At 42.9% G+C, this 25704-nt stretch overlaps 1 protein-coding gene and 1 long non-coding RNA gene across 8 annotated transcripts in view; one reads left to right on the top strand and one right to left on the bottom strand.

Annotated features, from left to right (window-relative positions):
• The first annotated feature begins 11928 nt into the window (after positions 1–11928).
• LOC106025178 (uncharacterized) lies at positions 11929–14962 on the top strand. The gene is made up of 2 exons (XR_001198757.3): positions 11929–12555; positions 12662–14962. It is a non-coding gene; the product is annotated as an uncharacterized LOC106025178 (long non-coding RNA).
• Positions 14963–15972: 1010 nt separating this feature from the next.
• The window catches only part of Larp6 (La ribonucleoprotein 6, translational regulator), a 55665-nt gene continuing 45933 nt past the window's right edge, over positions 15973–25704 (bottom strand). For 2 of the 7 annotated variants that reach the window (XM_013141392.3, XM_003477637.5), the window contains exons 2-3: positions 20472–20679; positions 15973–17494 (exon numbers count right to left, since the gene is read on the bottom strand). In XM_013141392.3, the coding sequence (XP_012996846.2) occupies positions 16427–17494; positions 20472–20679 (1276 nt within the window). In that variant the 3' untranslated portion in view covers positions 15973–16426. Of the gene's footprint in view, positions 17495–20436; positions 20680–24459; positions 24872–25704 lie in introns of those variants that run through there. The other 5 variants (XM_023560644.2, XM_005007180.4, XM_063246805.1 and 2 more) reach the window with 4 other exon arrangements.

The following is a 25704-nucleotide window of genomic DNA, read 5'->3' as shown; positions in this document are numbered from 1 at the left end:
GAAGAAAATATATGCCATTCACCTCAAATATCAGACACAATAGCTACTGAAATTAAAAAGCAACTCCAGGAAGCTTTAAACAAATTCAAACTCGAAATAATCTCCCAGGTAAAAGATGAAATGATAAAAGAAATGAAAGAGATTCTGAATATATCGAAAGAAAACACAGATAAAAAATTGGAGGAACTAAACAAAAAGATAGAATCCCTAGACGAGCAATATAAGAAACAAACAGAATACAAAATGCAGATGCACAGAGATATACAGGAAATAAAAAACTCCACTGAAAGTTGTAAAAACTGCCTTAATGAATGTGAAGATAGAATTTCAAACCTTGAAGACAGGATTGCAGCTAGTGAACAGGAAAGGAAAGATCTTTTAAAAATAACAAGGAATCAGGAAACAACAATTCAACAACTACAAGATGATGCAAAGAAAAATAACATAAGAATGATAGGGATTAATGAAAAAGAAGGAGACAACAGAAAGGATGTCAAGAGGATATTTAGAGTAGTAATAGCTGAAAATTTCCCAAGCATGAGATCAGAAACTGACATCAGGATCAGTGAAGCACATAGAACTCCAAATAGTCATAACCAAAATAAAACTACACCCAGACATACAATAATCACCATCCCAGAAATCCAACACAAGAATAGATTATTAAAAGCTGTCAGAGACAGCTTTGTTTTGCCATATTTGACTTTATTCTCTCCCCCCCCCCAAAAAAAAAGTAATAAGAACTAAGGGGTAATAAAATCCAAAATGTGTAAATTTTGTTGTAAAAAAGAGAGGGGGAAAAAAAGAGCTCTAACGGATATAACAGCAAGTGTGTTTAGGGGTGTTAAATAGCTGACTATATTAATGTTTTTGGATCATTGAACACAGCTGTTTGCAGTCTCTCTGTTTGAATGTCCACTTTGTATTCTTTGATACTGTGATTTGAGCAACTATTTCCAAGACGATAATATGTAATCTATTTACAGGTGATTTCTTACTGTTATGTTTTTTTTTTGTAGTTCTGTATTATGTGTACCCTTACACTGTTTTGTTTTGTTTTGTGTTTTTCTTTTTTTCCTCTTAAATAAAATTAAAAAATTTTTAAAAAGCTGTCAGAGAGAAAAGAGATCACTTATAAAGGAAAACCTATCAGAATCACAGCAGACTTCTCAGCACAAACAAAGTCAAGAAGAGCATGGAGTGAAGTATTCCAGATCCTAAAGCAAAATGATTTCCAACCTAGACTGATGTATCCTGCAAAACTATCATTCAAAATTGATGGGGAAATACAGTACTTCCATGACAAAGAACAGCTGAAGAACTTCATGAACACCAAACCAACCCTGCAAAAAATATTGAAAGACAGTTTAGATACACAAAGGAAAAAAACACTAAGCAAAGCAGATAATTAAACAGAACAGAAAGATAAAGATGCAACAGCAGAGAGATAACATGTCAACAATAAACCAGCATTTAACAGTAATAACCATTAATGTAAATGGTCTCAATGCACCAATCAAAAGAAACAGACTAGCAGAATGGATCAAGAAACAAAATCCAACCATATGCTGTTTACAGGAAACCCATCTAACCCAGAAGGATACTCACAGACTGAAAGTCAAAGGATGGAAAACAATACTTCATGCAGCAGGAATCCAAAAAAAGGCAGGAGTAGCCATTCTGTTTGCAGACAACGTGAACTTTAAACCAACAATGACCATAAAGGACAAAGAAGGTCACTACATACTCGTAAGGGGGAAACTCCAAGAGGAAGAGATAACTATCTTAAATATATATGCACCAAACTCCAGAGCACCCAGTTATATAAAACAACTATTAACAGAAATGAAAACTCAAATTATCAGTAACACAATTGTAACAGGGGACCTCAATACGCCATTGATACCAAGGGACAGATCAACCAGACAGAAAATGAGCAAAGAAATAACAGAACTGAATCACACCTGGGAACAAATGGATTTGATAGACATATACAGAATGTTCCACCCAACAACATCAGAATACACATTCTTCTCAGCAGTACATGGATCATTCTCTAAAATAGACCATATATTAGCTCACAGAACATATTTAAACAAATGCAAAAGAGTTGAAATCATCCCTTGCATGTTATTGGATCATAGTGCTCTGAAATTAGAAATTAATGATAAAAGATACTGCAAAAATCTCGCAAACACATGGAAACTGAATAACACACTCTTGAGTAATCAGTGGGTCACAGAAGAAATTAAAGAAGAAATTAAACAATACCTAAAAGAAAATGAAAATGCAAATACAACTTACCAGAATTTGTGGGATGCAATGAAAGCCGTCCTCAGAGGAAAATTTATTTCACTGAGTTCCCACATCAGGAAAACAGAATGAATACAAATAAATAACTTGATGCTACACCTCAAACAGCTAGAAAAAGAAGAGCCAGTCAAGCCCAAAGCCAAAAGAAGAGAGGAAATTATAAAAATCAGAGCAGAAATCAATGCAATAGAGACTAAGGAAACAATCCAAAGAATCAACGAATCAAAGAGTTGGTTCTTTGAAAGAATAAATAAAATCGATAAGCCCCTAGCCAACCTTATTTTAAAAAGGGAAGAAAAAGCTCAAATTCATGCAATAAGAAATGAAAAAGGTGAAATCACTACAGACCCAATAGAAATACAGAAGATCATCAACACCTATTTCAAAAACCTCTACTCTCAAAAGTTTGATAACACAGAAGAAATAGACAGATTCTTAGAAACATATGAAGTACCAAAGCTAGATCAGGAGGATGTAAAACTGTTGAATAACCCAATCTCTGTTAATGAAATTGAAAATGTAATTAAGTCCTTACCTACAAAGAAGAGTCCAGGCTCAGATGGATTCACTGCAGAATTCTACAAGAAATACAAAGAAGACCTAATGCCGACACTCCTCAAACTATTCAATGAAATTGAAAGGGAAGCAATCCTTCCTAAGTCATTCTGGAAGCAAATATTACTCTAGTACCAAAACCTGAGAAAGACCCAACTAAAAAAGAGAACTATAGACTGATCTCCCTAATGAACACAGATGCAAAAATCCTCAATAAAATATTGGCAAATAGGATGCAGCAAATCATCAAGAAGATTATACATCATGACCAAGTGGGATTCATCCCAGGAATGCAAGGATGGTTCAACATACATAAATCAATAAATGTAATCCACCATATCAATAAAGCCAAAAGTAAGAATCACATGATCATTTCTATAGATGTGGAAAAAGTCTTCAATAAGGTCCAACATTTATTCATGATAAGAACTTTACAGAAAATTGGAATAGATGGTCTTTACCTCAATATAATAAAGGCCATTTATGACAAACCAACAGCCAGCATCATATTAAATGGCCAAAAATTGAAAGCCTTTACTTTAAAATCAGGCACAAGACAAGGATGTCCTTTATCACCACTCCTATTTAATATAGTACTGGAAGTACTAGCCAAAGCAATTAGGCAAGAAAGAGAAATAAAAGGGGTAAAGATCGGAAAAGAAGAAGTTAAATTATCATTGTTTGCAGATGACATGATACTCTACATAGAAGACCACCTAAACTCCATTGAAAGACTCTTAGATACAATAAATGAATTCAGTAATGTGGCGGGATACAAAATCAATACTCAGAAATCAATAGCATTCCTATACACGAACAACAAAATCACAGAGAGTGAAATAAGAGAAACTACACTCTTCACATTAGCAAGCAAAAAATGAAATATTTAGGAATTACTCTTACAAAAGAAGTGAAAGATTTATACAGTGCAAATTATAATACACTGAAAAAAGAAATTGAAGATGATCTCAGAAAATGGAAAGACATCCCTTGCTCATGGATAGGAAGAACAAACATTGTGAAAATGGCCATTCTCCCAAAACTGTTATATGGATTCAATGCAATCCCAATAGAAATACCATCAACATACCTTATAGATCTAGAGAAATCACTCCTAAATTTCATCTGGAACCAGAAGAGACCTAGAATAGCAAAGGCAATTCTAAGCAGCAAAGGCAAGACAGGAGGTATCACAATCCCTGACTTGAAGTTATACTACAAAGCAACAGTAGTAAAATCAACATGGTATTGGAATCAAAACAGAGCCGAAGATCAATGGAATAGATTAGAAGATACAACCACAACTACAAACACACTCAACAACCTTATCTTTGATAAAGGAGCTAAGCATGTTCACTGGAAGAACGACAGTCTCTTTAATAAAAGGTGCTGGAAAAATTGGCTCTCCATTTGCCAAAAACTAAAGCTAGACCCATGTCTATCACCATGTACTAAATTAAAATCTAAATGGGTCAAAGATCTGAATATTAAAACAGAAACACTAAATCTATTGGAAGACAAATTGGGTAGAAACCTTGAAGACATAGGAGTAGGTAGAGAATTCATGAACAGGACTCAAACCGCATGGGAAATACTTCCCAGAATCAATAGCTGGGACCACTTCTTATTAAAAAGTTTCTGCATGTCAAAACAAATCTCCAGCATGGTAAAAAGAAAACCCACAAACTGGGAAAGATTTTAGTGAACTCTCTCTCAGACAAGGGACTCTTGTCTATAACATATAAAGAATTTTAAAAAAACTCAGACCCCCAAAATTCAAAGATCCAATCCAAAAATGGGCATCTGAGATGAATACACAATTCTCAGATGAAGAAATGCAAATGGCAAATAAATACATGAAAAAATGTTCATCATCATTAGTCATTAGAGAAATGCAAATTAAAACCACACTGAGATATCATCTCACTCCTGAAAGAATGGCCAGGATCAAGAAAACCAACAACAACAAATGCTGGAGAGGCTGTGGGGAAAAAGGAACTCTCCTGCACTGTTGGTGGGAGTGTAGACTGGTACAGCCTTTGTGGAGGTCTGTCTGGAGGTTTCTCAAAAAGTTGGGACTGGAAATCCCATTTATTCCAGCTATTCCACTTCTAGGCATATTCCCAGAACAACTGAAAGCATCATACCACAGTGATATATGTGCACGTATGTTTATAGCAGCACAATTTGTAATCACCAGATCTTGGAAACAACCCAAGTGTCCATCAACTGAGGAATAGATAAAAAAGTGTGGTATTTCTATACAATTGAATATTATTCAGCTATAAAGAAGGATCACATTGAGATATTTATCAATAAATGGGCGCAGCTTGAGACCATACTCATAAGCGAAATAAATCAATCTCGCATGTGTGAATACCAAATAGTTTCCCTAATGTAAGTAATGATTCAAATATATAAAAAAAATGTGGTAATCATGATTCCCCATTATGTGGCCTTGAAGCCTTATAAAGTTTTCACTTATTAATTGGAAAGGCTTTATTCTGGGCTTCTTGATCTGGAAATATTTGAAGCTATAGTATGTGAAGTTTTATCCAAATATTTCAAGGAAAAAGACAGACACTATGGTAACTACTATTAAGTCGGGTTATTTGGTGGTGAAGCATTAGGTTGCTGAAACAGTCATGCTTTGACCTGTATTGTTATATTGTTATGTCCTGTTTTATCTCAATCTCTGCCTTATTCATTAAAAAATTATTTAGTTATTTTTTATGTTTGTTTTAATTAAGGGGGAAAATTTAAAAAATTAGCAGGGTATATAATAGTAATTTTTTGATTTCCTTTTAATTTGTTTTGAAGTCCTGTAATACTACCACTATCTTGTTTTAACTGATTAGACTCTGTTCCATTCTGTATGATAGTATCAATTTTGAGGGTATAGGCAACTACTTTGAAGGCAATAAGATTCACTAAGATGCCCATTCTGGTTTGACTATTGTCTCCTTTGAAAGTCCTGTAATGTTTACAATGCTTAAGTTTTATTGGTCTTGTTCTCTACTGTTTTGTTCAACTTTATAATATCTAATGAGATCGACAATTCTTTTTAAGGAAACAAGAAACATTGTTGATAACCTTGTACTCTGTTTTACATCATGCGCTATGTCTATCCTTGGTTTTGACTGACAGCTTTGTTTTGCCATATTTGACTTTATTCTCTCCACCCCAAAAAAGTAATAAGAACTAAGGAGTAATAAAACCCAAAATGTGTAAATTTTGTTTTAAAAAAGAGAGGGAAAAAAAGAGTTCTAAATGATACAACAGCAAGAGTGTTTAGGGGTGTTAAATAGCTGACCATATTAATGTTTTTGGTTGGATCACTGAACACAACTGTTTGCAGTCTCACTGTTTGAGTGTCCACTTTGTATGCTTTGATACTGTGATTTGAGCAACTATCTCTAAGATGATAATATGTAATCTATTAACCAGTGATTCTTACTGTTTTTTTTCTTTTTTTGTAGTTCCGTATTACTTGTACACTTACACTGCTTTGTTTTTTCTCTTTTTCCTTTTAAATAAAATTTAAAAAAATAAATCCTGGTGTCCATCAAATACACTATTATCAATGATACACTGATACACTATTATCAATGATACACTATTATCAATGTCCTCTGCCTTCCTTTTTTAGACAATTCCTCCCTTTTCCCTTTCTCAGGGTGCTTTGTATATTTTGGGTCCCACTGCTCTTTTAGTTTTTAGATTAGGGGGCCAACCTGTTATCTATCTGAGTGTTGCTAAACCTTTTTACCCCTGAGCTTGATCTTGAGCTGTACTCCCTGACTTACTAAAGTCACAAGGTTTTCCTTCCAACTGCACAAAAGTGTCATAGGTTTCCAGTCTATCTGTGGCTACTGGACGAGTTGTCCCTATTTCTCTCTGGTTCCCTGTAACATATAGCATTGTTTTCTCATCTTGGACTCTCAGTTTATTAACCCTTTTTCAGGTTGAGTGTATTTCCTATTCAGAGCATCTCGATGGATCCTGCCTCCTAATCTACTCTGCCTGTTTCTTTTTTTGTTAGTGTATCAGGACTATCTATATTAAAGATTATAGCTTACCGTCTCTGCATCATTTATGCTATTTTATTCTCCTGCTATTATTTGTCCACTTTACTCCTTCATTCCACTGTCTGCCCTGTTCATTGAGGCTTCTCTGTCACTGTTGCTGGAATCCTGGTATTTTTTCCTCTCTCTCTCTCTGGAATTTCCTTCAGTATTTTTTGTAGGGTAGGTTGGTGGCCATGAACTCCCACAGTTCCTCCTTGTCTTGGAACTATCTTGTTTCTCCATTAATTTTAAGAGAGAATTATTCTGGGTACATCAGTCTTGGTTGGAGGTTATTTTCTTTCAGGGCTTGGACTATTTCCCCCCAGGCTCTTCTTGATTTGAGAGCTTGTGTTGATAAGTCTGTCATTATTTTGATAATTTTTCCATTATAGGTAATCTGCTTCTTTTCTCTGGCTGCTTTTAATATTCTGTTCTTTTGGTGGATTTCTGGAATCTTGATTATTATATGTCTGGGTATAGATCTGTTTTGGTTGTAGTTGGTTGTAGTTCTGTATGCCTCTTTTATCTGGATATCATTTCTTTTTCCTATGCTTGGAAAGTTTTCCTTAACTATATCTGTGAATAATCTTTGTAGTTCATTTGTAGTTACTCCTGCTTCTCCACTCACATTTTTTATTCTTAAGTTATAAATCCTCTTGTCATCTTCTAGTCTTTGAATTGTTTCTTCCTGGCTCCTTGTTATTTTAAAGAGATCTTTTCTTTCACAATCACACACCATAAATCTCTCTTCATGTTTTAAAAGGCTAATTTTAGTTTCTGTCAAGGCATTTTGCCAGCTTTCAATGGAGTTTTTAGTTTCCTGGTAGTCTCTTTGGATCTGTTTCATGTATTCTAGATTTTGTATATATTCTTCATCAAAGATTTCTCTTCCTTTTCTGAATTCCTCTGTTCTTCCATCTGTGTTCTCTTGGGAGGGGTTTATCATTTCTTTAATTAATCTTTTTATATCTTGCCTCACTTGGATCAGAAGTACAGTTTTAAATTTGTCTATGAGGTCATGAAGGTATGTCTTTATGTCTGCTGATGCTGTGTCTAATATTGCATGATTACTGCACTGGTTCTCTTCTGTGTTTTCCTCTCCTGGGCTTATTTTTCCAGGATCAGCGGCTGGAGGGTTTTTTATTATTATTATTTCTGTCTCTTGTCATGCTTCTGGTTTCTTTCAGACCGGTGTGTCCTGGGGGTCTCTGGCCCTCTCTGTATTACTTAGGGTCTTTCCGAAGTGTGCTGACTGGGGTTTTGCTGCCCTCCCCAATTTGCTGTTATCTGAGGTATCTTAAACTCCCTCCCAGGGGCTCAGGATGGTGCAGGGACACTCACCCCAGGGCGCCCAGTCCAGAGTTCAAGGTGCAGGCAGGCAGGCCCAATTCCCCGAAGCTGGTCGAGCATGACAGGAAACCAGAAAGTTCTGGTTCTGTATTTTTGATTATTGTCTGAAGAGGTGTTTTCACAAGCAGATTCTCTGGGCTCTGTTCGCAGCAGTGATGGCAAAGACTCACTCACCCACCCACTCACCCATCCGGGGACCTGGGGGTGCTCCGGCAGCAGGGGCCCACTCAGCGCCCCTGCCATGGCTCAGGTCCTCCTGACTGGCGAGGGCAAAGGCGGTCATGCATCCCAGCAGGTCCGTCCCGACCGGGACATCACAACATGGCCTCCTCCTCGCGGCCTCCCACCGGCACAGATCTGGGGAGGCGCAGGGGCAGGGGCAGCTGGTGGCACTGAGTGGCTCGCTCCCCCAGCCTCCGCGGCCGGCTGCAGAAACGGCCTGTCTCTGGGGCCCAGCGGCGCTCAGGGCTGGGTGGTGGCACGGCGGGGACTGTATGCTTGATTGGTTTTTCTCACCTAAGTTTCTTCTTGGGACAAGAGAATTCCTCTCCCTCTGTTCTGGGCTCCCCACTCTGTATTATGTTGAATTCTAAGTTGACTATCTCAGGGAGCCTCTGTAGCGCGCTGTTATCTATCCGCCATCTTTGCTCCGCCACCCCCCCCCCACATTGTGCAGCTTGAGGGTCTCCTGGGGTCTTTCCTATCCAGGCTGTAGCTTGTAGAGTTCACAGAAAGCAGCCCATCCAGCTAGGGTACTGTCTGCAATGTGCGAGGGGTAAGTCCCAAATTCTTTCTATTAGCTAGTCTTACTACTATACAATGGTATCATGATGTGGTTTTTAAGTTACATTTCCCTCAGGACTGATGTTAAACAGCTGTACATAGAATTATTTCCATCCATTCATCTTCTTTGGTGAGGTAAGGCTTCAAACCTTTTGCCCATTTTAAAAATTAGACTGTTTTCTTATTGTTGAATGGCAAAGATTCTTCATATATTGTGGGTACAGGTCCTTTTCAGTTATGTTATCTGTAACTGCTTTCTCCCAGTGTATGGCTTAACTTTTCATTTCTTAATAGTCTTTCACAGGACAAAAGTTTTTAACTGAATGGTTATATTTCTTTAAAGATCTTTTTATGATGCAATATTTGATTTGTTTTCAGTTAATTTTTGTATGATGTGGCTAAGCAAAGCATGCAATGGAATACTGCACTGAGATAAAAATGAACTATAGTTTTAGGAATTACACATTTCTTTTCTTTTTTTTTTTTTTTTTATCGGTACCAGGGATCGAACTCACGACTGCACACTTGCAAGGCAGGCACTTATGCCACTGAGCTAAATCTCCAACCCCTATGAATTACACATTTCTTTAATGAAAACTTTTCAAAAACTGTCCCTTAATTATTAGAAATATTCACTGAAGTGTTTAGGATTGAATAAATGAAGTGTGGGGTTTGTTTTAAAGTATTTTAGACAAGAAAAAAAGAGGAGGAGTAAGAGAAAAGAAAGGAGAATAAAAAGAAAGAAGAAAGGAAGGGGGAAAGGGGAAAAGCTAATGAAATAAATTAGGAAAATTGAAACTTTTGAATCTGGGGAATAATAAGTTCACTGAAATCACTACTACTTTTGTAGTGATTTCCCTGAAAGATTTTCTTAATACAAAAATTTAAAAATAACTTCCCCTATTGTCATTTTCCTCTTTCTTTCTTTCTTTCTTTGTACCAGGGATTGAACTCATGACCTCGTGCTTGCCAGGCAGGAGCTTATGCCACTGAGCTAAATCCCCAGCCCCTACTATTATTTTCTACATCATTACTTTGTTTCATTTTTTATGTGTGCATTGTCTGCCTCCTTCTAGAAGGTACCTAAGGCTTGTCTGCTACTATATTTCCACAGTTAAATCCGTTCCTGTCATGGAACAAGCCTTGCCTCACCTGTCAACACCTTACATGTCATAGGCTTTCTCAGACAGGTGATCTGTTGACTTGATATTTTGTTTTTGGTATTACTTTAAAAAACATCTCAGCACAGCCCCACTTGCCTCAAAGTAATCCCAACTCCCCCACTTAGGTGCCCCAGCTCGGGTCTCCTTATAAAATGGCAAAATTTCGAAGGCTATAGAGGCTCAGCCTCCACCTGGACTTCTTTATAGTTACCTTACGACCCCCATCTGGTTATTTGCTCATCTGCAAAGCTGCAAAGCCCAACAGTCTCACTTCATCTACTGCTAAGTTCCTGCAAGGCTGTTAATTTTAAGGAGCTTGTGATTTTATAGACTCCATCTCCTTAAATTGTCTTAAGGCTCTACTAAACAAAGAACAGATGTTGTACTCTTTAAATCTGTAGCTACCAGCTGCTAATCAGCTCTCAATATCAAAGCCACCTTCTCCATCCGGGGAAGTGATTGAACAACCCAGAAAACAAGTTTTTGTCTCACAATAGCTCCTTAAGAGTACTAGCATAGTTGAAATTTCTCCTGTGATAGTTCTTGCATTTAAAAAAACCAAGCCTAATCTACTTGTCTGCTTCATTTATGTTCCTTTCTCTATTTTGGGTTTGTGGTATTAGAAGAATACCTTTGCATAAAGAAAATGTTCGTGTTTATAGCAGTCTCTTTCTGCTCTTTACTGCAGTCTGACAACTTCAGATGACAGATTAGAGACTCAATTGTGTGTGTGATGGAATTCATCCAGAAATGTGTTCATGGGACTGGCGCATCCTTCTGTATTTAGGATGAGACCCACGCTCTCACTGCAGGCAAAAAGAGGCAGCCTTAGCGGCTTTTGGGTCCTGATTTTTGAAGCTCACCATCCCCATTAACCAAGCTCCCTCGACTCCCATCCCGTGAGAGCCCTTTCCTTTCCAGAGTCCTTTGGGGTGCTGAGCTCAGGAGGCCCCATTCCAGACTCTCACCTTTTTCATGCAGAACCTCCAAGATGTATTCCAGGGCCAGAGCATTCCGGACACAGGGAAGCTGCCAAGCAGGGTTGAATTATAGAGCCCTCGGAATCGATGCACCGTGCCAGATGGTCTGCTCGGATAACTGGAAACATTAAATCTGTATTACACTGTACAGTATTTTAAGGCTTGAGAAAAATAAGTTCTTTATTCTATATACACTCGACAAATACTTCCTGAGCTCCTGGCATGGGCCAGATCCTGCAAGATTTATTGAGATGTGTTGTCCATCCCTCTGGCTCCCGTTAAGGCAAAGAAATGGAGCATAAGCAATTGACCACGACACAGAGTGACACATGCTGTAGATAAGGCTTTCCTATCCTTCTTACTCAGAATGAGTTCATACCTGGGAGTTTGGGTGATGATATATTTGGGGGGGAGGGTCAATTTTTTATTTTAGGGTGCTGGTATGCTTGCTATTATCAAACACCTTAATGCTTACAAGAATACTGACGCCGCAGGTATGAGCGTCCTCATTTTACAGGCGACAGAACTGAAGCCTAAAGATGAGGCTCCTAGCTTGGCAGGGGCAGGGACCGAATAAACTGAGTCTTACTCCCCATACAGGCACAATTCAACCAAGGCCCCTCTGCGATCGTTTACGTACGCTTTATTCCATTTGGACACTAGAGGGCGCTGAGGTGGCGGAACAGTGGGAGGAAGCTGCCTCCGGGAACTCACTGCGCAGCCGCACACACTGGCCTTTCCCTGTGCGCCCTTGAAGAAGCGGAAGTGTTGGCGCAGTGTGCGGGAGGCCGGGGCGAACCTGCTGCGCTCTCCAGCCGCGGATGAGGACAAGGATCACGGGCTGCAGCCTTCACCAAAGCGCTTCAGCCAGCTGCTCCCTTTTCCCGTAGTGCTCTCAGGGACGCTTGCGGGATTTAACCGAATGCCTGCGCACAGCCCCGAGGCACACATGCACCTTGCTGCTTCTTTCCGCTCACCTCACGGCTGATTCCAAATCAGGGTGGTGGCCACAGCTGCTTAGCCACCAGTTGGTCCAAGGAAGGTAACGAGTTCGCCCGTGGGTTTTACCCACACTCTAGAGGTGACCCCCAAATCCCAGAGAGATGAACAGCTTGGCGCGCCATCCTCCGCCCCCGCTGACCCAGTTACAGAGGGCCAGGGCTGCGGCACGTGGGCAAAGCGCTGAGGCTGCGGCCTTCAGGGTTATTTTTCCAGGAAGGAATAAGCACGCATGAGAAACTGCCAGGGCTGGCAAGAGGCGGATGGCCCCGTTCTCCAATCCTTTTCTCCCCCAATCTGTGCTGTTCACTTCTGGGTCGCTCTTCCACGATTTACAACTCCCAAGTATGTGCATGAAAATTACTAGAAAAAGCTACTTGGTGTTTTAGGGGAAAGTATTTAGAAATCATTCATGAGCAATGTGTTTTCCATCTTTACTCACATGTTTCAGGCTTGTGTGACAGAAACCAAAGGGTTGTGTTCAACCCAGCCACACCCTGAAATGCTGCACAGTAAGGGTGACACACAGCCGGTCACGCTTTGGGACGTGCAGTCTGCCAGCTGGGGACATCACCCTGCGCTCCCACAGGATGCGGATCCGCCCTGTAATCCACAGTCTTCCCGACAAGAAGCACAGCAGAACGGGAACATTAGGTGGTTGTCTCTTTTTCCTGAGGCAGCTAGCAATTTTGTTGTCAGTATTGAAATTATGGGACCAGAGCGCTATTTAATAAACGGCATGGTGGAGAAGAAGTTAAAGAGGAGGACTGGAGACAGGACTGGAGAGGGATGTATGGAACAAATTAAGGACTGGGAGAAGGAGGAAGCAGGTGAGAAACATGTCAAAGCTCATATGACCAGCTCCACTTCGTTTTTGGTGTGTGGACCTTGGGGAAGGAAAGGGAACAAATATGGCAGCTTCACATCCTTCAAGCACTGACCCTGTGCAAGCTCATCTGATATGGTCTCATCTAACTCTCACAAATCATAAGAATTAACAGTGTCCACCGGCACAAGGAAGCCAGGTCATCTGTCAACAACCATTAGGCTCTGAACCCAGGTGGTTAAACTCTAGAATCTGCATCCTTCCCCCACATTGCTTCGTGGTCTTGTTTCCAGGCTGGGGACTCAGGAGATGGTGGTACAACTGGCTGGGATGGAAAGTCAGGAGGAGGAGCAGGTGGCCATGTCTGTGGTGGCTGTGTGGGCAGATGAGGTAGTGTGTGGGCCCTGTGCAGAGCATGGATGTTCACAGTGGGCTCCTTACGCTTCTTCAAGGGTGCGAGATGTCCAGTGGGCACCATGTTCCAAGGCAGAGAGGGAGCTGATTTTCATTAAAAAGAATGAAACATCTGTAAAAATACTGTTGGCTGGGTTTCCCAGTCAGGTTATTAAAGAAAGGCCTGCCATACTAACAAACAGGAAGACCGTGCATGTCCCAGTGGAAGGTCTGGCCAGAGCTTAAGAAAAAGCAGATTCATCAGCAAAATACTCAGGCCTCTGGAACATGAGGAGTGCCTCATGGAGAAGCCTACAGAAGAGACCAGGACCAAGCTTTGAAGAAGGAGAGGGGAAGTCCCTGAGGCTTCCTCCCTCTTCATTGCTAGGGACCAGAGCATCCCATTGGAATCACCTGGGAGTTCTGTGCCCAGAACTAGATAAATCAGAATGTCTTGGAATGGACTTTCCAGGTGATCCTAATGTGATGCAAGGATGAAAGCCCACAGATAAAGGAGGAAGGTTTGTCCTGGGAGGTGACTAGAGAGCCAGACAAATAACTAATGTTTACAAAGCCCTTCTCTATTGAGAAAGCACTCACACATATGTGGCATTACTTAAGGAATATCTCATTGTCACCCACTTATCAGATGGGGAAACCAATACCAAAGAGAGACATGACTTGCTTAAGGTCAGCCATTATTTACCGGAAAAGCCAGGACTAGAACTTAGATAGAGCTGCTGATTTCAGATTCAGGGCTTTTTCATAACTCCATACAGGGCAACACCTCAGAGGGAAAGCCAAGTTTGTCTGTATCCACCCAGAAAGTGAAAATGTAGATATTTTAAAAGTAACACTGATTCATGGAGTTCACCTAAAGTTAAAGTTCAGTGTACTGAAATGTCAGGAGGTGGAATAGCATGAGATCAGGCCGAGGAGAACCCGGGAAACCCAGATGGCCCAGGCCAAGAGCCAGTGAGGAATTACGATGGGAAAAAGAGTCAGGGAAGACAGGAGGGTGCCAAGGTTCTGCCCAGGCCTGGGAGGCCCCAGGGCCTGGGATCCAGACACAACCTTTGGGCTGCCTATCCTAGGAAATCTGAAAAATTCTTGAGGTTATTTATCAGTTCATAGAATTTCTTCTGGGACTTATGGGACACCTGAGGGCCTAAGGAGCATGGAATCATCTGACTAGCCAGATTCTAATCACATGCTAATTCACATAGCACTGTGTCATTTAAAATACAGTGACATCTTCCATTCCCATGATTGGTCAAGGTGACTGTTACTTCCCACCTCTGGAGATTCACATGTGAAACCGGAATAATACCTTACACAAACACGAGGATGCGCGGAATCATGTGTCTGATGAAATGCCCAGCACACAGGTGGGTGTGGGACAAGTGCCAGCACCTCCTGGTTGTGTTTTGTGACTGCGGATGGTCAGGCTCACCGCATCACATGTGGTCTAAGCCGTCAAGAATGTGACCACAAGTTGGTTACCCATATGAAATAATAAAAGAGATACCTGAACTCTTCTCATGTGGTTGTTGGGAGGGTTAAATGAGGTGGTACATGGAAAGCTCTTAGCTTAGTACTCTTGGAAAATATTCACTGTTTGAAGCTTATTTAAAGTTCTAATAGCTGGGTGTGGTGGGGCACACCTACCTGTAATCCCAGCCCTCCAGAGGCTGAGGCAGGAGGTTATTGCAAGTTCAAGACCAGCCTGGGTTACAAAGTGAGCTCAAGGCCAGCCTGAACTGCACTGTGAGGTCCTGTCTCAAAAAGATCCTGCTTCACCCCAAAAAGTTCCAATACTTAAATAGCAAGTGCACAAGCAACCCTGGGATCTAGGCCAGGACATCTGAACTGAGTTAGGTCACCAGCCATTTTCAATTTTTAATTTTGAGGTGAGGTTTTCGGAAAGCCCTTAAGTTGCCCACTGATTTGCAGGCTGCCTGCTTCAGCCTCCCACAGTGCTGGAATGATAGACACACAGACAGTTCCCGATGATAACGGATGTTAACCCAAGTGGGAAGGAAAAGAAGATGGAGGCCAATGGCACTCCAGACACTGACAGCCTGACACGGCACTTCCCAGGGATGGAAGGGGGCTCGGGAAAGTTGGCAGTCTTTCCAAGCTTACCAGATGGAGACATGGGAGTCAACACATCCAGCACAAGCCCCACAGCCATGGTCCCCGCCAGCAGTTCCCAGGCTGGTGTGCACCAGAGTCACCTGGAGAGTGGGCTAGCATCCAGGGTGGCCTTTGAACCTGCCTTCTGCCAAGTTCCCAGGAGAGGTAGTGCTTTTTGTCTGGCCTCCTATCCAAAGAAACCCTGGTGTGCTCTGGGGAGCCCTCTCAGGAGGAGGCATTGTGGTAAGAGGCCCTTCGGGTCACCAGGAGCCCCAGGGGGCACCCAGGGGTTCGCTGAGGATGCACATCCCTGCTGAACTCCTTAGGGCCTCATGACAACCACCTGCAGCCTTGTCAGATGTGCAGGGATCCGTGTCGAGCACAGCCTATGACCTTGAAGCCAGCACTTCTAGTGTTTTAATATTTTATTCACTTGACAGGGAGCAGACCTAGGGGCCAATAAGACACCACACTGTTGGCTTAACTATTTGCTTTTGAACGATAAAACTCCTTTGGGCTCTTACAAAGCCTTTGCTTGGCCCGTCAAGAACAGCTCAGACCCTGAAAGGAAAAAATCCAGTCCCCAAAAAGAGACCCATTATTCCCAGACCTTCCCCATGAAGCTGCCCTCCAGAACCACTTTCCTGGGTCAGGCGACGTGGACATGCCATGCTAAGGGGAGCAGGTGTTCTGAGCCCTGGTACACTAGACAATTTGCATACCTTACAAAATATATAAATTAAGAGGTCTATATGTATACAAAATCTTTCAAAGGAGGCTGAACTCCATTCTATGTCATGCCAGTATTGGTGAGAGCCTTGCTAACATAGGTGGTTTTCACTGGAGCTGATATTAAGAGATTTATACACAGGCCCGGCCCCGCTCGTGTCCCCTATGAAACCCTCTGGTGTTGTCAGGGCCTCTGGGCAGCCTCAGCACCCCCACAGGCAACCCGTCCCCAGTCTGCATCTTCCGAGCCATCAGGGGACTCGCCCCCGGACTCTTTTCCTGTGTCCCCATCTCGGCTTGGCGGCGCCTTCGCACCCAGGGGCTGCCGGAGGGAGTGGCACTGCTGTCCGAGGAGTAATCCATGCACTTGCGGAAGATCTCGGGACTCATACTGGAATTCAGTCTACTGTCCTCGGCCAGTGGAGATTTTCGGGAAACGCCTTTGCGCTGGGCCAGCGGGCTGCTCCAAGGACTTGAGCATGGAGAGGCATTTGGACTCAGGAAGAGATTCTGGTGGGCAGAAGGGCTGAGCTTGTTGGGAACCACATGCCGTCGGCCTGCCATGGGGGAGGTGGGGTTGCTCTCGGGGTCGGAGGAGCTGTTGGCAGAGGACTCGTCCCCCATGTACTGAAGCTCCTCCACTCGCTTGTTGATGGACTTGTTTAGGTGGATGCTCACAGTGGGCTCCTCATCGTGGTTCTTGTCTTTGGAAGGTTTCTTTTTGGGTGGCTTCGTACCAATCAGGATGGCCTTCATGTTCTCCTTGCTCTGCGATTCCGAGATCATGAACTCGTGGGCTCTGATGGCCGCTTCCACCTCCTCGAATTCCACAATGGCACATTCCTGGGTCCCCATCTGGCTGTACCGGCTGCTGATCCTCCGGATATCTGGGGGCAGCTCTTTCCCTGGTTTGAGGATCCGCACAGAAGAGATGACTCCAAAAGTCCCAAAGAGCTTGAGCAGGTGTTCCATCACCTTCTCCTGCACCCTGCCATTCTTCTGTGGAGTGCTTTGGGCCCACAGCTTGGGGGACAGGTGTAGGTCATAGACGAGGAGCATCTTGCTGGGGAGGTTCTCATTGGGGAAGAGTGGGACAGGGGTGGTCCTCCTCACCTTCCGGTGGTCTTCATTCAACTCCAGGATCACCGAATACTTTAGGGCATAAGCTGTGGTTCTCCAGTCTCGCGTGAGGTGTTTCACCTGGAGAACACAGAAGCCAACAACAGCAAATGGCACCTGATGTCCTTTACTGTCATCTCTCTCCCTTCCTCATTCCCCACCCTAGTACCTAGAATCACACCTGTCATGGGAAGCTCAAAGACCCGGTGAATGAAAACACTTTGTACAAGTTTGGATGAGGGTCGTGAGTGGTTCCATCCAAGAGAACACCCCAAGACACTGGAAATTCAATCCTGTGTGAGTTTATGGGTTAACTGTAAGGAGGTTGCTATATACACAAATCCTAGACTTGGCCTCTAGCTGGCAGAAAGACCTGGAAAATTATTCAGCCTCTTAGTACCTCACCATCCTCCTCTGTAAAATAGAACTGCTATTAATGTCAACCTCATAGTACTGTCAGGCAAATTAAATGAGTAGAAAATATATGTACATACAGATACACATTTATACATAAAATGTAGACTAATGGCTGAGTCTCAATGAATATTCAATAAATATGTTACCATTTCAAGATATTGAGCTATTATTTTGATAGGACTTGGAGATTTTAACATCAGATGTTCCTTGGAAATTGTATTTCTGCAATTCTGTATTTAATACAGAGAAGGGTCTGAGAGATTGTCCATATTTTTCTGCAGTCTGCCTGACAATGACATGGACTATTTCAACTTGGAACAAAATCCAACTTGGGTCTTGTGGGGGATTAGGAAATAATTCCTCCCTCCTTCTCCCTTGATGGAAATTTTGTGTCTTGACATTGCAGTATATGAAAGCTATCTTTATATTGTAAAACAGTTACTTTCTAGAGGCCCACTTCCGGGGCAGGGAATGTCAGGGAGAATGAGTCACCCCAAAGAAACAGTAGAGGTGGGTGGGACGGGTAACCTGAGCCAGGAATGGCGAAACCGCCGAGTCCTCTGAGGCCAGGCCAATGCAGCTGTTTTGCAGAAGGCCTGGGAGCTCTCGGGGCCACTGAGCCTCAAACAGAAACTGCGTGGAAAGCAAGGAGGAAAAGCTGAAAACCGTGGCAGAGTCACGCATAGGGTCAGGCTCCTGCACAGGGACTGCGCCCGTTGTAGCCTATGGCCTCGGGGCGAGATGACCCAGATTTAGTCTAAGGGTGCAGGAATCACAAGTCACCTACATGCAGAACCACAGACTAACCACGGTGCCACAGGCCAAAGGTACAAAGGAGAGGCCCAGGCAATGCAGGACTTCAGATGAAGAGTATCATTGCAGGGTGTTTGGAAAGCTATCCAGTGGCTCTGTAGGGGTGAGACGTGGTGATGGAGTTGCCTCCAAAATCAGCTGGAGAGAAGACACCGGAGAGGAGAAGAAACTCCCTCCTAGCCCTGAGATTTGAGCACCAAGGACCTGGGGAAGGAAAGTGCTGTTTTACTTAGAGGGCTAGAGAAGCGGGTGGCAGGCTGGGTCCTATCAGGACAGTAGCAGAAGGTTCATAGCAGGACCAAAGACCCCTCCAGGACCAGGAACAAAGCGTTCCAGGCCTGTGACCAGAATGTTTTATTAGAAGCGTCCAAGCAACACCTTAGAAGAGGAGGCAGGGACTTTTGGTCCTTGTGCAATTACTACAAGAGCTTTCTGAGAGCTTCCAAAACCCTGTAGTTACTCAATGCTGATAACCTTGGCCAAGTGTACCTGCCTTCCACTATGATCAGCAGAACATCTTTGCCAATGAAAAGCATCTCTACTCTGCTGTGGGTTGTGGAGGACTTTGTCTCCAGGCTGCAGCTGGTCTTCAACAGAGAAGAGTGCTCCTGGATAGCTCCCTAGTGGCAGGTTAGAAAGGAAAGGGAATCGGGCTGATCCTGGGGACCCCTGGGGAGCACAGATAGAACGTGCAGAAGGATTCCCTACAAACATTTCTTACTGGAGAGCTTTCTCACTGTTCCCTGGACATGAAATGTCTCTTCCTTCCCTTCTACCTTGAAAACTCGTGCTCATCTCTGAGATCCTATCCCACTGACACCACCTCTGGAAAGAGATTTCCATATAACATTAGCTAATCTGATCAACTAGCATCCAGCCATACTTTGTTCTGCTTTTATTCATCTGTTTATGGTTTTACTGTAATCTTCCCTGGCTCCCTCTCTCTTATTGGACCATGAGCTTTATAAGGGCAGGGGTGCCATATTTATTTTGTACATGCCATAGCTAACAAAGCACTCAGCAGATAGAAAGCATATGTTTGATGAATGAATAAATGATAAAAGAAGGAAAGAGCTGGAGAAGAGGGCAGAGCACATGAGTGGGTGAGGTGAAGAAGAACTCCCAGTAGCAAAGCTCTGCTTGCTGACCAAGAGCACAGGCAACTTGGCTGGGACCCACTTGTTACACAGCCTGTTATGTCACAAGCCACATGGTGCTCTCCTATTCTAGTAAACCTTTCCCCAAGAGAAACACAGAGTTCTTATCCCTACCAGGATGTCAGCTCTCTGAGAAGCAGGTAGTTCAGAGCCCAGACGCCGTGTCAGTGCACAACAAGAACAAACAGCCAGCTGCTCAGATGGCTGTGGTTCTCGGACTTCCTACCTCCAACCTCTGTCATACAGGAGGGATGTCTGTACCCCACACATCACACCAGCATCCTGGAAAGGGCTCATCACCCAGAGGTCTGGGGCTCCCTTCCTATAGATATTCAATGTGACAAATGAAATGCTTGGAATTCATGTAAATCTAGGCTGACAGGTGTCTTTCAAGATCACCCTGTACTGGTACAGCACCTCTCATAGGCACCCACACTATGCCAATACTGAGTATTTTGTTACTGCCCACCAGCTGAGATCCAGCCCAGTGCCCGGGATTCTTTTATAAGTATGCAAGCATATCCTTCATCATGAGCCTAAATCCCTTCTCTTGTTCATTTCTTAGGCTTCAGATTTAATTTTTTCAAAACAGTAGTCAGCGGGCATCAAGGAGGTAAAAATTGCTGGATGCCTCACCGTCCTGGAAGCAGCTGCTGAGCTGCTCGCCTCACCTTCTTGAAGGAGGTCAGCAGCTTGACGCTCACGTAGCCCAGCTTGTTCCGCCGCACATGCTTCAACAGGAAGGCATCCTTCTCCAGGTTTTCATCGGAGAAGTAGAACTCAATCTGGTCCACCAGCTTCCTGATGAGCTCCTGGTCGGGAGGCTTCCACTCCTGCTCCAGGTCCTCATGCTCATTCTCGCCCCCACTTGTGGTGCTGCTGAGACCAGAAGGAGACAGCGAGTTACAGGGGGGACATGTCTCTCCTGAGCTCCTGTGTGGCTCCAGGCACAGAGAAAGTGGCCTGAACTGGAGACAGGGTCACTGCAGATGGATTAGTGGAGATGTCATGGAAGATAGGATGGGCTCTAATCCAATACAACTGGGGTTCTTATGAAGAGATTTGGGGCACAGACACACACAGGGAGAAGCCCATGGAAGATGAAGGCAGAGGACAGGATAAAGCAACAGAAACTAAGGAATGCCACTGATGGCCACTGGAGGCCAGGGAAAAGCCTGGAATGGACACTTCCCCAGGACTGGAGAGCTGCACGGGCAGCTGACATTTGATTTCAGACTTCCAGCTGAGACATTTCTGTTGTTCTAGAGCACTTTGCTTGTGGCTCTTCATGACAGTACTCCTAAGAAATTATGCAGGGTCACACCTGAACTGGACTCCTCAGGGGCAGTGACTGCACGTCCCCAATCACCTAAGAAACCAAGGCTTTGCTTCTAACTAGTATGAATAATCCTTAAAATAGTAACACCCCTACCTACATTTATATGACACTCTGCCATTGGCAAAATGCTTTTGACATTAGCTATCTTTCTCTTCCCTCCCCACTTATTCTTCCTAGAAAACAGTACAGAAGAGAGACCTGGTCTTTGAACAAGATTCCCCATCCTTGCTTCAAAACACAAACTGGATTTCTTAGCTGGTTGGGGGAATGAAGCGTCTCCCTTTGTGGCCAGATGTTCACCACCCCTGATAGGCCCCGTTCAGATGCACACTCAAGGACTGGGAATACATACATTTAGCAACAGGATAAAGAAGAGACCAAAAGGGCAGTCAAATGGAGAGAAGAATCAGATATTTTAGTTACCTAAGCCCCAGGGAGACAGTACCAAGAAGGTGGCAAACTGTGTCAGGTCCAGCAGTAGCCAATAGGATTGAGACAAAGAAGAGACACAAGTAAGAGCAAAGGCTCTAGCAAAAGTCCAGAGGTACTGGGGGGTTCTCAACAAACCCAGCTAGATAGATCTTATCTTCTCAGGCCAGTCTGGCCGGAATCACCTGCCAGGAGTGAAGCGGACAAGACACACCTTGGGTGAACCAGAGGCTGCAGAACAAGTAGGGGAGATGGAGATCACACTGCCTTCCCTCTGCTGCAGAAACTCAAGCTGAACCTAAAGGAAGGCGCTTTGCACCAAGGAGTTGGGAAGGCAACAACTTAGTACACTAGCAGGCTGGTGGGAATCAGTTCTAAATCACCAGCCCTGACTGAGATGAAACAGAAACTTATGTCCATTTTGTAAGCAGGCAGTACAAGAGCTGATCACAGGTTATCATGCGATTGGTTACATGAATTAAGTCATAAGTTGTCAGGCAGAATTAACTAAAGGGCATTGTTCATTATGAGTCAGGGAAATCCTGGGAAAGGGGGTGCTGAGCAGGGCAGGTAGAGTTAAGTGTGCCCTTGACTGGGCTATTTTGTCCCGGGTAAAAAGTCCTGGAAACATATTAGAAAAACTGGCTATATTCTTAGGTGGGAAAATAGAGTCCTTGCAGTGAGACGGGACAGGCTGCCCTGTACCAGGCTGTCTATGGAAAGCACTGGACACAGTCCAGACTGAGTAGGTTTAGCCGTCTAATTATGTGACAGCCGGATGAACACATCTTGTCTCAATACAGCAAGACTACTAACTGATTTTTAAAATTTCTTGCTATTAAATTTCCATCACCACCGCCCCCATGCCTTTGGCTCTTTGTGATGGTTGCTGTTCTGTTTTTATGGCACTGGGAATTATCTATCCTGTCCACGAGTTTCCTTTTAAGAAAAGCATCAACTGCTCTATTATGGGATCAGGGCTTAGTGGTCTGAGGATCTTTGTGGGGCTTGATCACCTCTGATATATGAGTCCTTCATAGTAAGTGAGATCATTTTGCCAATAGCCTTGGGTGCACTCAGAACTCTTTACTGGTCATCACACCCCACTCTATCCTTGCTATTTACTGACATCTTCATCAGCTTGGCTCAGCATTCCCTATGCATCACATGTGGTATAGCCTCCCTGTGTATCCTATTTTTTCTTTGTTTTTGATTTGTTATGAGTCAAGTGTCATTAGGCCGATATTGAACTGACATCAACCCTCCTGCCTCAGCCTCCTGACAGCTGGAATTACAGGTTTGTATCACCACACCCAGCTTTTAGGTCTGCTGTATAAATGAGGATTTGGGTCACTTCTGGACCAAAGCATCTTCTTCCAATTTTTAAAATTTTAGTTTTGGTTCTTCTGCTAGCTTTCCTTGTTTATAATAACACATTTTAAATGGTTTTTTATTCTATCAATATTAATATTTTTCAATTATTCCTCACTATGCAGACATGCATATTCCTGTCCTACTGCTCCTTCCACTTCCAGTTTTATGAGTTCTATCAATTATAATTTTATTTCATTTTGTCATGGTTCATAATATATCATTTTCTTCTATGACTAATATTCCATGCTTTGTTTATAGATAGCTAGTAAAGGATGAAAAGTCAATCAATTTTATTTTATTATGACTCTGTAAACATGTTCTCTTTAGACTGAAGTCATTTGTTAAGATTATATTTCTTAAAGTTCTATTAGTTGATAACCACCTGAATTGATCTTCTATGCTTATCTTTTGAAAAATCTGTCTTTGCTTTTGGCTCTGACTTTATATGCTAAGACTGGCGTTATCTTCCAACTTTCCTAATGAAATTTAAAACTGCAGTGGCTATGTATTTAGGCTCTAAGAACTCTTTTAGGTCTTCAGACTGTGCCTTTTTCAAAGCACCCAAGCTCTTGTTTTGCGGATGTAATATCTTCAGTTCCCTCTCAGAGCACTTTTAACACATTTTTGTTTCCAATAACACCAACTGGAGTCAACCGCGCTATTTGACTTTCCTGCACTGATTTGCTTCATGTGACTACTAATTCACTTCCTTCTTCAAGAACTCCAATAAACTTGTTTTCAGAATAGTTTTGGATTTACAGAAAAGTTGTAATAATAATAATACAGGCCACGAGTGGTGGCACACACCTATAATCCCAGCACTTGGGGTGCTGAGGCAGGAGGATCACCTAGAATTTGAGGCCAGCCTGGGCTACATGGTGAGTTCAAGGCTAGCCTGAACTACACAGTGGGACCCTGTCTCAATAATAATAATAAAATGGAGAGCTCCCATATACATCACCCTGGGCTTGTCTATTATTAATATATTATTATGGTACATTTATTATGATGAATGAATAGTTATACATTCTTATTATTATCTAAAGCCTATACTTCACTTAGATCTTTCATTTCCACCGACAGCATCCCATCCAGGTTCCTCGTGACATTTAGTCATTGCATCTCCTTAGCCTTTTCACTTTCCCCACTTTGATGGCTTCGGCACTGTTGAGGAGGACCTATGAGGTACCCTGCAGAATGTCCTTCTGTGGGGATTGCTTGGATTTTTGCCCTGATTATGTTAAGGTGACAGAATTTGGGGATGGAGGACCAGAGGTAAAATTCCATCCTCAGCACATCACGGTAAGGTGCAAACCACCCACAAGACTTGGTACTGCGGCTGTTAACTTTGAGCGCCTACCTGGCATAGTGTTTACCCTGTTGCTCTACTGTAAAACTACCTCTTTCCCCCTCTTTCACACTGTATTCACCGGAAGAAAATCACTACACACAATCTACATTTACAGACCGGGGATTGCTTCAGAGATATTCGTTTGGAAGGAGGAGGCTGGGGTTACCTTTTCCTGCTGGGTGAGGAGGGCTCCCTCGGAAGTTCTGTCTTCCTGCTGGTTTTCTTCATGGGGAACTCTCCATCCTTCATGTGGGGTGGACAGCAAGAGGTCATCCAGCTGGGCTCTTCTACCCCAAGTGAAGGGTGCACTCTGCCCTGCAGCCGCCAGCTCTGGCTTAGCAGCCCAGATCTCCATAGTGAGTTCACTGAACTCCTTTAAAAATAATTCTGTTTCTTCTCTCCTCCTTAAAAGTAAACGGTATGTCACCTGCTACTTTTCACTGGCAGGCAGAGGCAGGGAAATGGTTTTAAAGGAAGAATTTAGATGATCTCTCAGATATTCGCACCTCTTTTTATCCTGGCATCCTTCATATATTCCCAAGCAGAGCCTTTCCAGGGTTCTGTCTTCCCCACCTCCTACCACCTCCTGTGTTGTATTTTGGGCTACAGCCTCCTCCACTCCACGCCTTTTTACATATTTTGAAGAACAACTATAACGTCACTGCTGCACTTTAATATTACTACGACTAATAAAAGGTTCTCTATTGCCTACTGAAGAAAATCTAAAGCCCTCAGCTCCATATTCAGATGCATTTAGAAGCTAATTACTAAGGTTACAAACTTGTTTCCATTTCCTTCCACATCCATTGCTGCAAGCAAACAGATCGCCAGTTCCCTGTGCCACGAGCGGTCAGGACTCCACGTCATTCCTTGTCAGTTCTGTCTCATTTACTTCAATGCCTTATCACCTTCACTCCACTCAAATTCACATCTTCCCCAGGAAAAGAAGTCATTTCTACTTCTCCTAACACTTGCCTGTGTTTGTATCATAGCTCTGCGTGTGCGCACCTTATTAATTTATAGAACCCTAAGCTGAGGGTAGGATTCTTTTACTCTAGTACTAGCCCAGTGCCTTGTACATAGTAGGAATTTTAAAAGTACAACAGATATAAAGCAAGTCATTTCTGTAAGGGCAATTTATATTTAGCAGGATCCTTTGAGGAAAGAAGGATGGCAACTGGTAAACACATACTTAATTGTATCTGGAGGAGATTCGAAAACATTTTATGCTTGATTGTGTTTTTTAAAAATTATCATTATAAACTGGGAATCATGATGGGGTCTTTTATTACAGCTATAAATCTGCTAGAAATGCATCCAAAGATGGAAATAATGGGGTTACATTTCAAATTACATAATCAAGTTCTATGTATCAGTGCTAAAACATTTATCACATTTGTAAGTGGTTTGG

Source organism: Cavia porcellus, unplaced genomic scaffold (genome assembly GCF_034190915.1).
Source record: "Cavia porcellus strain 051 isolate PalLab524CR breed Dunkin Hartley unplaced genomic scaffold, mCavPor4.1 scaffold_4, whole genome shotgun sequence".
Classification (NCBI taxonomy): Eukaryota; Metazoa; Chordata; class Mammalia; order Rodentia; family Caviidae; genus Cavia; species Cavia porcellus.
This window is presented reverse-complemented; position numbering and strand designations above follow the sequence as displayed.